Source organism: Ambystoma mexicanum, chromosome 3p (assembly GCF_040938575.1).
Source record: "Ambystoma mexicanum isolate Mex_15411 chromosome 3p, UKY_AmexF1_1, whole genome shotgun sequence".
In the NCBI taxonomy this organism is placed as follows: domain Eukaryota; kingdom Metazoa; phylum Chordata; class Amphibia; order Caudata; family Ambystomatidae; genus Ambystoma; species Ambystoma mexicanum.
In genome coordinates this window covers 886,367,571-886,381,421 of record NC_090925.1, presented here as the reverse complement: position 1 = coordinate 886,381,421, position 13,851 = coordinate 886,367,571, and the positions used below count along the sequence as shown (strand labels likewise).

Here is a 13,851-nt window from a genome sequence, read left to right as displayed (position 1 = left end):
TAGTTGGTGTGAAAGCAGACACCTGGCTACTATGGACAAAGTTTCCGGCCTTGATCTTTTCAATCTTTACTCTGACATTGTTCCTCCTGTCGCTCCTAGGTCTCCCATTCCAGTCATCCGATTGTACCCTCTTCCCCCTATGAATGAGGTGAACTAACTGCAACAACTTAATGGCTTCAAAGGCAATTACTATGGGGCTGCTTTCTCATTCTCAACCTCCAACTCAAGCAACATTTTCTCTATGGGTAGCCGCCTTGGCCTCCCTTACCACACGTTCAACCCTGTGGGTTATCTCAGTACTGAGGCGGTCAAACCTTGAGTAAGACGAGCTTAAATGCAGCTTTCTGGGACCAACGATTTTCAAGCTTTGATGAAGTACTATCCTAGATTGTAGAGGGCTGAAATCCAGTTGAAAGTCATGCGACAAAGAAAGATGTGTGGTTCTGAATTTGCCCTGTCCAGTTTAGCAGTAGGTCCATCATTCCACTTTCAAAGGCCATAAAGAATTGGGCAGTGAAGATGTTGGTAACCCCTCACTCAGAACCAGACGCAAGAAGCTTGAGGCCTACAGCAGCTTTAAGTGAACCTGTGTTACCTCACACCCTCTGGCACAATCCAGTTTGGTGTGATTGACGTGGCCCTCAACAGGAGGAGCATGGTTCCGCCACCTCATCCCCTTGGATGATGAGAGAAGTTTCTGTAGGCCCAGGCAAAGTGTTTTATACTTTTCTTCTGTGCACTACGCCGATAGAATGAGAATGAGGATGTTATGCTAGCCAAATGTGTTTTGAGATTCCTCCAATCTGATAAACCTATGTATAGACCGAGGTTTGCTACAGATGTGGGAGCTGAACAGTCCAGGTTCTGCTCAGTTATGCTGAGCTCTGTTTTGAACTATTTGACTACAGTGGGCTGGGGCATGGCCTTGGGTGTGTTAATATGCAAGCAGGCATGTCTCTGTTCTTCTTGCCTCGCTCATGAAGCACCTTCCCCTTTGACTGGTGGAACCTTTTGCCTTCTTTTTGAATGAGGAGCTGAAAAGCCATACGCAGGGTTGGTAATGGTCAGATTGCTGCCGAATGTCTTCTACAAATGCACTATTTGTCTGTCCTAGGCCTACCCTTTTGCCAAGATGAATAGGTCTGCACAATACAAGGGACAAAAGATCCTTCAGGGGTCATGGGAGCATTATGGCAGTATTAAAGCTGTCCAAGTCTGCACTAACCTGTTGGTATCAGCCTTGGAGGTGGTGCAGGTCAGGACCAACCGGTCAGACTCAGTAACAGAGGCATATGCTGAGCTACTGACTACATGGTCTGTGTGTTCGGTTGTTCAGAGCAGCACAGGCCTCTTAACAGTCTTGGCGGTTGAGGTAGTGTATCTCTCTCTGCCCTAGTCATAATGGCGGTCCACAAAGCCACCGGCTCCTTAGACTCTAATACCCTCAATTGCAAGTCGCATAGCACTCCCCACCATGTCACAAGTTCCTTCAGAGATGTACTCCGGTTCCGTGAATAGCTTTGAAGAGGATGTGTGTATTCTTCATATTATTCACACTTCATCTTTGCCTGCTGCCTTTTTTTTCTCCTAAATGTTTACCGGCATACTTTTCTGGAACAACAGACATGCATGTTTAATCATATGGGAATCCCTTCTCAAATCTCTTTAAAATACCTGCTGCTTCAGTATGACGGCTTTTTCAAAAGGTGCATGGCTTTGGATCTGACTGCTTCATTATTCCATGTAAATCCCATAATATTGCTAGCTTGTAGTGTAGGTGTTGACCTTTTCAGTATAGTTCTCATGTTGGTGGGAAAAATTCAACTATCGGATGGCTTCTGGTGGTGGTGACCGGGGACGATTTCCCTGTTTGATACTGCAGCTATTTGCTGGAATGTGTGTTAAAACCTAGCCACTGCACCTAACTACCAAACTGCAGTGACTGAAGATCCCTTGGGTCTTCAGCCATGTTTCATGTATTTTAGTTATAAATGCAGTGGTGTTTACCATCTCCCCTAACTGTGCTAATGGGTGCCAAATTCAACACCCATTTAGAGAATCTATTTGTCACAGATGCCCACAAGTACATGCCAACTCTTGAAGACAGTTCTAGGGTTTTAAATAAAATAATTGTGACGCGGCCCTGACTTACTCGCGTGGTGCGGGCCAGTCTTCCCTGAACCCTAGGTTGGTCTCCACAAATCGTCAACCCCTACTATCCATGATTCTGCCTGTCCGTGGTGACGGGCTAAGGGCAAATACCCTTTCTAACTATCACCTTCAAGGAACAATCTAGGTGATCCCTAATGCAGTGCCAAGTAAGGCTAGGTGCGTTCCGTACACTTAGGTCTCACTTTTTCCTTCCCTTTCATATCCTTGTACTCCTCACCTTGATGTTCTATTCTGCCTTCCCATTTCGTATACTCTCCTACCCTTCTTACTCCCACTTTCCTTTATCTCTCCCTATCCACCGCTCTCTGACTCAGATGTTCTCTACTGCTACTCTCCATGTCCGACACACCACTATTCTCGCTCATCAACACCATTACTAGTCTCTCTGCTTTACATAACTACTACTCTCCCCTATCGACATAACTACTACCCTCGCATCTCCAAAATTCTAATCTCCCCTCTCCAAACCTCTAGACTCCCTTCTCCATACTACTACTTTCCTCATCCCCACACCACTACTCTTCTCCACTGCATCCCACCCACACCTTTCTACCACTCTCACTCTCGTTTCACTCCATCAGTCACCTTCTCAATCACTCCCTACTCTGCCTTTATTAGCCCCACTCACACACCTTGCAGGCACACTCATTGCCAGGGCGGAATTGTTGCCATAGTTCTTGAACAGTGAAGAAGCACAGAACCAACAGTGAGGTAAATAAAAACATGTTTGTTTGTATACATGAAAGAAAAGAGGTTTTACATTAACATTGAATGGTAAAGAAAGACAAGAGAAAAAACAGCCATGTTTCAAAAACACATTGTGAAAAGACAAGATTAATAGGCTCAAACTTTAAAGGTTGCAAGGACACATGTTTAAATATGGTTTGGTAAAGACATTTGTCCATGATATAAGCAATGAGAAGCAATTCATTTTAGGCAGTATAAGTACCGGTTCTTAGGGTGTCGTACTTGGCAGATAGCTGAACAGAGCAGTAACAAGTCAGGGAAGCTCAAAATGAAATACACTGACATGAAGGAAAAAGAAACTCCAACGTTGTGTGATCAGAAATGGTTTGTTTACACGTGTCAAGGAACGAGATGTCCTGGCATTTCCATGGAGACACGTCAATAGACGGACAGAGGACATTGACATGAGACGTGCATTGGTGTTGTGAAACGGGGCGTGAGCGTCTAGTGATGTCAGCTTTAGGGGCTGGTGATCTGAATTAGTGCAGCAAGGTCACTTGAATTTAGGGCAATGGATCAACGCATAACATTAGCACAAGATGGCAGTACCCGATCCATCGTTTACGCAAGTGTAAAAGAGAGAAAAACGTGAGTAAGTTGCATTGGTTTTTTTAGAACGATCAATTTATGCCCGATCAATTGGGCCAATACATCTTCGACTGAACTACTCCTTTAAGCCCTGACCATGGGGGCCCTGACTCTAAGCAATGGTGGACTGCCACAATCACAATCAATGTCCCAGTTCGTGTTAAGGTTTTGAGAGTGTTGATTATGCTGGTTTGCCAGGTCAACCGCTTTGTGCCCTTTCACAGTAAGGGAGTTGACTCTGTAATTATTGCATTGTGCGCAGAGATTGTTGGAACCTTGAGTGGACCGCTCAGAATGCTTTCTAGAGTTATATCCATCGTTTTGGTCTGTCGCGTTACATGCTTGATCCGCCGGTCTGTTGTGTGGGTTGCTCTGAGGCACGGCAGCTCCCTGCTGTCTCTCTCCCAAGCAAGTTGCGCACTCATACTTACACTGCTGGCCATGTTGGATGTCGAAGTCCTACGGGACAAGAAAGAGACAAGATACTGTCATGGGGCAAGGAAAGGTGGCACTCATTTCATGCAAACAGAAACAATAAAAAAGAGTCAGGGACTGGGGCCCCCTCAACTCCCACACCTTGCCTCTGCTGAAAACTCTGGTAGGCCTCCCACCCTATGCTGGTCCCCATGCCCCTCTTGACAGGGTTAGGTTCCAGTCCCTGTCACATGTACGCTTAATGATCAGCTTTTCTCTGCAAAGGCGAAAAGATTATCATCTTCAACCATCGTATTGCTGCAAAGGCATACACTTGGGTGACTGGAAGGGTGAGCGTTAATCTTGCAGCGTACCTCTTAGGCCCATGGTGTACATTTCAGCTTCTATGAAACAAACTTTTCTGTCTTTAGGCTCAAGTGCCAGGTGAGGGAGCATGGAATGGGAGTTCATTCAACTAAAAAGGTTACTGGGATTGGGAGTGTGTACATGTGGGCATTTAAGGGGAAATGTGCCTAGGTGTGTGTCCTCCTGACCAGGGACAAGCCTAAGAGGTCTGAGGACAAGGATGGAGAAGGCAGTGGGGGCTTTTACCTATTTTCATGTTCTACGGATGCAAACCATGCTGATGGGATATGGCCCCTATTTGGGATCATTAATAAATTAGTGGACCTGAGGTCAATGCTTGATTTTACAGAAGTAGGAGGGCTGTAAGTACACACTTTGGTTCTCAGAGTTCTATTTTATTGCATGTGTCTGGATTAATAAAGCTCCTTCCCCCTCCCCCTATCACTGCATGCGCACCATAACTGGTGTTTGCACATTTTTTTCCCTTTCTTTCTCTCTTCTCCAAAACACCCCAGCCCGCGTGTGTCCTCATTGTGTGTTTTCTTTTGTTTTCCATGCTGTCGTATTCCACGCTGGCACAGCTGTTCGCCCTCTTCATCCTCTTCTTCGTCCTGTAGTTCTTTGCTGTTTCTGAGACACATTGTTTTGTTTTCTGTTTTTCTTTTCTCCCCCCGATCTTGTGTTCTGTTCTCATTCACTTGCCCATGCATGCAGACGCCTGACTTTAGGGACCTGCCCGAGCGGATCGTGGGCGGATACCCCACCGCAGAGGTGTTCAGAGGACATGTCGGCACCGACCAGACTGCAGAGCTGAGCCGGGGCTACAAGATGTACAGACATGAGGACAATGAATCGTACGCCAATGAGGTAGGTCACATCCCCTTGCATGCAGAAGAGGTGTGATACTTGAGCCAACCATCCCTAGCGTTATACCCATAATAGGTGGTGACTGGAAAATCAATCTTGACACATAGGTTTCCTAAACCAACACAAACTGTGACCACTTCTCCTCGCATTTGTTTCCAACTCAATACCCAGGCAGACGAGCATCTTAAGCTCTGGGGGTTAAGACAACAAATTAATGTCATTAGAAATAAGATTGCAAGGGAACCCAGAATGTCCACGTTTTTTCCCAAAGATCACCCCTTACAGTAAGTGTATTGCTGTACTTGCTGAAGCCAGGCACTGCATTCCCAAGTTAATTAGCCACACTTCCTGTCATTCATAGCTACACCTGTCAGGTCCAGTAAATGCATATGTTCCTGGTAATAATGTTCTTGTTGTACTAGCCTACGGCTCGATCACATCCTGACCCTGCACCTCTTCTAATCCTGGGATCCTTATATTTGCATTACTGTGCAACAAAACTTTGCCAATGGTTGAATTTAAATGAAACATGCCTTTGCTGAAAGTCTTTTTGCAGCAAGACCCCCGGTTTCACCGAAAAACAAATATCTGCTGTGTGGAATCTGTGAAGGCATCATGAAGCAAGACATAGAACAACAGATTCAAAGTTCAAAACAAAATGGTTTATTAAATCAAATGTCAGGATGGTAGAAGGCCTAACGTACCCTATGCTAAGGTGGGATTTTCCAACCTGAATGAAACTAAGGAAAGTCTAAGTCAAAGAGTTCAACTTCAAAGTCTGTCTGTGTCCAAAAACCTATCCTTGCCCTCACAACTAAAGCTAAACAATGTGTACGGATGTCAATAATCGAGGAAATTGTGTTCAACACGAAGTCTGAGCTTCTTCCAGCTCTAAGCCTCCTTTTCTGCTTCCCTTCCCCAAGTTCAAGAACGTTCCACAAAAATCTCAAGCTTACCTTTCTCAAGTTCAAGGCAATACAGTTCTGCGTAATCCTTGGGGTTCGCTTCCCCAAGTTCCAACAAACACAGTTCAAAAAGAAAAGGAGCTTGAGGCTCCATCCTCAAGACAGCGTTTGTAGTTCCTCAGGTCTGAGGTTTCCCTTCCCGAAGACTTTAATGCAACAACTGATATCTGTTTCAGTCTTTCAAAGTTCAACACAAATCCAGGCCAACTTGACCCTCTTTCTGGTTTACATCACCAGCTTACTTGTAGTGTTTCATCTTGGTATATTTCACAATGTCTTTGGCTTTCACACTTCAGGGCTCCCTTGTCTAGGCGCAATTGTCAGACCACATGGTTCACCCATCACGTCGTGCAACCCGGAACCCTAGGCTCTTCAGCCCACACAGGTCCTTCTGTATTTACCCCTGTGTCCAAATTCACCTGCACTTGACTTCTCTTTGTCAGCCTCTTGGCTTTGCCATTATGTGTTACACACCTCTTTGCCAGTGGTTGGCCTTGCAGCATTGTGCCTATTCATAATGTTTACTATGTTGTGGTGGTCTGGTTCATGCCCCACCTTTCTGTGACACTCTTTCACACGGGAAAACTTTTATGTAGGTTGCTTTCAAGTGGGCACTTTCCGTTTTGTCTTTCATCCATTAGTGTTGCCCATATTCAATATGCAGTTTTTATTCAGTTCGGTATTCAATATATATAATTCAGCATTGTTTCAATTTTTCATTCCGTTATTTAATAAGCATATTTTAACTTTATTTTGTGTTTTCATTCAGTTCGGTGTTTGATATGCATATTTTAGCTTTGTGCCAAGTTTTCATTAGTCCGGCATTCAATAAGCATTATTCGGCAGTGTGTTACCTAGGTGCAGCCTTCTCGAGGCGCCACACCTTTGAGTGACCTCCCCGACATTCGCCAGTTCTCAGTGTCCTCTCTGGTGGCTCCTGCTGCCTTCGTTCTGCTTCTCCAGTTGGCGGGCCCTCCTCTGTGAGCCCTCATCGTACTCCAGGTGTTCGCCTGCATAGGCCAGTGGCTCTGCTTCCCAGGCACAGACATGGACGGTGCCCCTTCTTCTTTCCTGCTTTCCCGCAGCATCAGCAACACACTTCCCAACACTGAGGCCCCCGCACCTGTGGTAGCCTAACAGCTTAACTTGCCTTGTGCTCCACACGTCCTCTGGGCATCGGCCAGCATCCTGACTTCCTCGCAGGCCCCACCACGGCTGCCTCCTCATGTCAAGGTCTCCCTGTTGCTCTCTCTGCTGTTTCACAGTTCTCTCTTTATACACCTGCAACCACTTGACAGGTTGCAGCTTCACTCCCCTTTTATTTCGCCCTTCTAGTACTCCGCTTTGGCATCTCCCACAACACCCCTTAAACACATCCTCCAGACCCTCTTTGTCAAGATTATAGCCTAAATTTAGCAGAGTGGATTGGTGGGAGCGTATCAAGCTCGCTATCTCCAGGAATGAACAATTAACACGAGTAATTAAACACTTTTACCAGATTAAGGGCTCAACAAACTCAGTCGCTAGAGTTGAGCACTCTCAGAAGATTAATTTTATGCAGAATACTCATCAGTTCTCTACAGTTAACCCTCTCCTTTTTAGCGTGCGTTGGTAACATCTTAATTGTAATAATCTTAATGTCCAGCTCCTGTTTAGATTCAACCACGGCAACCATCTTCTCCTTTTACCTTGGAGCATTGTGAGTCCGATCAATTTAATCTCTGCTAGCCACTTGCGCAAACACAGCACCAGAAGGCATACTGGTGTTAGGCTGCATTGGCGCACAAGAGATACAGGACTTCTTGCTCTCAACTTCAATTGAGTCTTGATCCTTTTCCTTTAACAGCCAAGTAGACAAGGTCCCAGGCCCCCTTAAGGCCCTTCTTCTGAACCTGGAGTCCCTCTTTCTAGAATTACGTGATTTAAAACAAATCACTGTATTGGCTGTGGAATTTAAAGGTTCTTTTTTAGTGTTTCGTAATGGCTGTTTCTTGCCCATTTGTCCCTTTTGGCAGCGTTTTGCCGTCCGCCTTTGTTTCCTAGTCTGAATCATCGTCGATCTCATATTCTTCCAATATTTTTTGTTTCCTGGACAGCAGGGTGGGAAGGAAGTTTTACACCTGTCCCGACTTTTCCTATTGCTTTTGTTAAATGTTCAATGGTCACACCCTGCGATGTTACCTCCTGCAGGATGGTGCCACAAGATCTTTACCACAAAGTAAACTGTATCCAAGCTCCCATCCGTAACCACACTACTTGCATTACTCTGTACTGTAAAGTTTAGATTTCCACTGCCTTCTTTACTGCCCCTACTCCCATTGCCATCGTAATCTGGATAGCTGACATTCTTTGCATGTTTGGAGGTAGCAGTGGGGTAGGAAGAGATGGTAAGGATGATAAAGGGGGGGCACTGGCAAATGCGGATGAATGGATGGCAACACTGGTAACAGGCACTTATTTAACTGTACGTTTGACTGCTGTGCTTCCGTTGAACTTTTATTATTAAAAGCGCCCCATTGCAGTGTATCGTGCAAGGTATAGCATAAGGCAAGTAGTGAATTGTTGTTGATGCTGCCAAAATCTGTGTCTGAGCCATCTGCTGTTATTTGTTGGCTCTTCCTCCCTAGTTCTACTTGGTGGGGGGTCTCACGCTCTGTGCTTTCCTCGGGCTTCACGGTGGAAAAAAGCAGTAATCATTCCACACCTGTTAGTGTCTTCACCTAATCCTTTTTCTTTACCCTTCACTGCTTCTGATTCTGTCCCCTTTTCGTTTATCTGCCGCTTTCCGGGACCTAGTGGTGGGCATTTTTATATATGGCTTAATCTGCCTCTGCCTTGTTACTTTCGATTTATTTGTCACTTCCCAGGCATCGGCAGGGCACCAATCCCTAATGGTCAAAAGTCACGTCAATTTTATACAAGCCACAGCTTCTAGGGTCTTATAAGCTCAATGATGTTATGCTGTTTCTTTTTTCGTTTCACTGCCGCCTTTTCCTAAGCAGATACTGCTGCAATAAAATGAGACCGTCCTTTTAACAGAGCCTGTTCTGATAACCCCTCATAAAGTAGCTCTCTCAGCAATCTATCAGCCGATGGGTGCCTGAAATGCACGATTATCTCGCGGGCCACCCACCACCCTCAATAACAGGTAACGGGGCTCGATGTTTTGCCTAACCCAGTGAGAACAGTGAGGCCTTACCACCTTGCTGGATGTTGAGAGCTGATGGAGCGTGGGACGATTGCGTACTCCACGTAGTTTCTCTGTGCCCTAGCACTCTGCTCCCAGTCTGCAAATCTGCTACCATTCCCAGCACTCTGCTCCCAATGCCAGTGGTAGCGATCTCACAAGACGACCCAGCTTTGCAGCTCTCAATGTAAGATGTGTGATGTCAGAAGAAAGGACCTAGAGACGTCGCTCGTCAAGCTGCACCAGTCTCCAATGCTGAAACACTTCAATTACAATGTTCACTGGCCTCTTGCTCTCTCTCCTCTGTATAAAAACAGTGGTGAAATGAAGTTTGAGTGTTCATTACTCTTAGTCGCCTCTTCCTTGTCCCTGTACTATCAGATGTTAAAGGTGGGGAAACGAGGGGAGCTGTTTTATAGTCGCCTATAAAGGCCAATAGTGAAAGGGAGATACCATGTCTTGACTGTGGGCACCCCACTCCCAATCCCCAAAGACCCTCCATCCAGGTGATCCATCCTCGCTTCTCCACCCCCAGGGTCAGGATCCAAAATGCAATGGCCTTTCCCTGGTCACCTGAGTAGAGGATCCTGGGAGAGTAGGAGTGAGAATACCCTCAGGTTTCTCACAAATCTCAGAACTCGTTTCTCCCATTCCTGACCTTTCATACAACTCTAGATTACAGTCTAATTAGCACTGTAATCCTCCAACTGTAAAACAATGCTGTTTTTAATATTTACAGCGATTAATTAGGATAAAACACTTGCATTGGCTCTCCTTTGCAACATCTACCTTTGAAACATGCTCTTTCATCGCTGAAAACTGCTGCTGCTGCTGTCTTGCTGCATGCCTCTTACATAACAGACTGCCCTGTTCAGCTTTTTATGTTCCTGCTAATACCAATTTTAAAATCGTTTGAGCTATTAAAAGGTTTATAAAACTCGGTTAGTAGATTGTTTTTCTGCGGGCAGAGGAGATGAAAACTCCAGATAGGGGCCTCAACCTGAGTCCGAAAGCAGGATAGAATGTATATAGTAGTTTAATGCATCAGCAGAGTTTTGACAATGAGCTTCATCCATTGGATTCATGGAGTGGAGGAGTGTGTGCCTCGCTTGTGCAGCGAGATTGCCGAAGCTGGATGCATTGAGTACCTGCCGTAAAATAGATGGAACTGGCATTTAGTGTCTGCATAAAGGGACACAAATGATTTCCCCTTTTGATGCGAGTACCCCTACAACCAAACGTACAGAGATACTTGGCAACGTAAACTTTGACCAGCATCAGAATATCGATGTAATCCAATCAGGATCTGAAATGTTATGGTAGCATGCACTGTGACAGGTGGGCACCAAAGTATAGAGACTCGTTCAGCGACCGATCTCGAGAGACGTTTTTCATGGAAGATATGTATATTGCTTTATGCCTGCCAGAGGCGACAGTCCTGGTCACTATTTCAGGGAGCAATGCAGTTGTACCACAAATGGCTTATCAGGGATTTTTTTCTAGCTATGATATGATATGGCATTTACAACGTGTCTGTACACAAGTGTTTCTAGACGTGAGAAGACAAGGAGGGTGAAACAGAGGGAGGACAAAACAACAATCTTACTATGCCTTGTGTCATTCAGATCGTGCAAGTGCAGGGAAGTGGAAGGGGAGAAGTGCCAAGTGGAGGGAGGAGGGAGAAGTGCAGGTAGTCAAAGAGTGTAGCCAGCGGGTGGCTCAGTGGTATGTTATGGTATTGTTTATTTATATAGCGCCTACACACAGGCAAGTGTTTCAAAGTGCTCAAGGAATGTGGGAACATAGGGAAAAAAACAACAGTCGCTCAGAGCCCTTGAAAATCTGAGACGATAATAGCCTGCACAGGCAGAGTAACTGCATAAAATACATTTAACAGTATGAGATATAGCAAATAAGCCTTACAGCAATTCTGCAATTTTAACACTACAATTAGGGGTGAAGACAGGGGAGAAACTGACAGACAATCTTCAGGCGTAGTGCGTACGGATTGTGCAAGTGCACAGAGGGTCACAGGGAGGGCAGGATCAAGTGCACCTGGTCGGTTGAAGACTGGGGTAAGTGCAGAGAGAGCCACTCTCTTGGGGTAATTTCTCAGTGCATTGAGTGTGGGTGGAGTGAAGGTCCCTGAGGCAAGTGTGAGAGAGGACTGGCGGGATTCCAGGGACCAGTGAGACTCTGAGGTACACCAGGCAGCCAGTCAGCATGCCGTAAGGAATAGGAGGGAGAGAGGGAAAGGACAGAGAACTAGGTTAACAGGGTAGAAGGAGAGAGAAGGAAGAGGAGAAGAGGAAGGTCTTGAGGAGTTTCCAGAATTTCAGGAGTTGCAGCTTAAGACGTAGGGAGACAGGGAGGCTATTCCAAAGGGATGCACCTGTCGAGGATAAGGATATCCCGCCAAATCTCTGCTTGGAGAACCGGCTCACTCGCAGAAGTTTGGAGGTAGATGAGCGCAGGGCTCGTGAGGGACAGTATTTAGGTAGGCAGCGTTGAAGGTAGGTGGGTCCCAAGCCCCAGAAGGCCTTGTGAATAATGCAAAGGGTCTTGAATTTTATCCTTGCTGCCACGTGGGAGGGAGTGGAGGGATTTTAGCGCTGGAGAGATGCAGTCCCTGTGCTTGAACCCAAGAATAAGTCTTGCGGTTCTGTTCTGGATGCGTTGCAGAGGGCGCAGGGCAGAAGACGAAAGGTTGAGGAAGAGGCTGTTACAATAGTCCAGCCTGGAGAGAACCAGGGCTTTGGAGACAGTGAGCCTCTGGGGGGAAGTGGGAAAGGGTAAAGTACTTATGTGGAGGTGTAGTTGATAGACTTTTTAGAGATGTCTGAAATGTGAGAGGAGAAAGAAAGAGCGGAATCAAAGATGAGCCCAAGGTTTCTTGCTTCGCAGGTGGGTGCAGATGCAGGGCCAAGGGAGGCTGGCCAGAGTGAGAGTGGGAAAGCGGGAGCAGGGTTCCCAATGCAAACGATCTCAGTCTTAGTGGCATTGAGGCAGAGGTTGTTTGCAGCACACCATGACTGAATAGCAGACATTCAGCTATGAGCGAGGAGGAGGAGGCGGCTGAGGGTAGCCTGAAAGATAATTGCGTGTCATCCGCATAGCACTGGAAGTTAGAGGTGAAAGTGGCAATCACCCGTGCTAGGGCAGCCATAGAGATGTTGAATAACGAAGGGGCTAAGTTAGATCCCTGGGGAACACCACAGGTTGAGAGAGTGATAGTCGAGTGAAAGGCTCCGAGTTCAACCTGAGACGGGCGGTCAGAGAGGAAGGAGGTTAACCATGCCAGAGCATGACCTGTGATTCCCAGGATGTCACAGAGACGTGCGATCAGGATGTTGTGGTTAACTGTGTAGAAGGCAGAGGAGAGGTCAAGGAGAATGAGGACAGATGGGGTGTTAATGTCAAGATTTGAGAGCAGGTCTTCACAGGTGTTCAGAAGAGCAGTTTCCGTGCCTCTGGATGCTCTAAATCCAGATTGATGGTGATGGAAGCAACCAATAGGGTCGGCTGAGAGATAGCCAGTTTCTCCATGAGTTTACCCAGGAAGGGAGTGATGGAGATAGTGCAGGTAAGTCAGAAGGTGAAGCCAACGGGTGGCTCATAAGTCCAGAGAGAAGGGTCTGTAGGGGTACAGATACAGACCACAAGTACTGGGCTAGCGAAGAGGCTGTATGAGGTGCAATTGGATATGCAGGGATCTGGCCCCAAGTTCAGAGGGTAGCCAGGTGACCAGTGCATGGAGCAGATGGGTCATCAACGGGGGAGGGAAGAGGGAAAAAAGAGTAAAGAGGGAAAGTCTTGAGTTGCTTCTGGAACCAGAAGTGGTTCTGCTCAAGTTTGAGAGAGGCAGGGAGGCGGTTCCAGAGGGAGGCCCCAGCGAAGATAGAAATCTTCCCCCAACTCTCTGCTTGGAAAAGCGACTGACCCTCAGAGAGTTGGAGGTGGATGAGCAGAGAGCTCAAGAAGGGAGATGGTTAGGAAGTGAGAGTTGGTGGTGGTGCGGTCCCAGGCACCAGAAAGCCTTGTGGACGATGCAGAGGGTCTTGAACTTGATCCTTGCTGCCACTGGGAGCAAATGAAGGGATTTCATAGATGGAGAGATACGATCCCTGGGCTCGAAGCTAATGACAAGTCTCGCAGTCCTGTTCTGGATGTGTTGTAGAGGACGGAGAGTAGAGGCAGGATGATTTAGAAAGAGGCTGTTGCAATAGTCCAGCCTACAGAGGACCAGTGATCCTCTGGAGACAGTGAGCTTCTGGGAGAAAGTGAGGAAAAGAAAAATACCTCTGAGGCGGTGCAGCTGATAGTTTGACTTCTTAGAGTCGTCAGGGATGTGAGTAGAGAAGGAGAGGGTGGAGTCTAAGATGACCCAAAGGTTCTTAGCCTCACAGGTAGGAGCAGGAAGAGGGCCTAGAGTGGGCGGCCAGAGAGAGAGAGGAAAGGAGGGAGCTGGTGTTCCTATATTGCAAACCGTCTGAAATAAGAGAAGGAGTAGAGACGGTCGTGGGGAGCCTGAAAGAGAGCTGGGTG

At 46.6% G+C, this 13,851-nt stretch overlaps 1 protein-coding gene across 2 annotated transcripts in view; it reads left to right on the top strand.

Moving 5' to 3' along the window:
- Positions 1-13,851, top strand: part of MTCL2 (microtubule crosslinking factor 2) — a 524,903-nt gene that overhangs the window by 383,793 nt on the left and 127,259 nt on the right. Inside the window, exon 6 of one of the 2 annotated variants that reach the window (XM_069652110.1) lies at positions 5,002-5,154. The exons of the other annotated variant lie outside the window; for it this stretch is intronic. Coding sequence (XP_069508211.1) covers positions 5,002-5,154 — 153 coding nt within the window. The remainder of the gene's footprint in view (positions 1-5,001; positions 5,155-13,851) is intronic. 2 annotated transcript variants of the gene reach the window in all.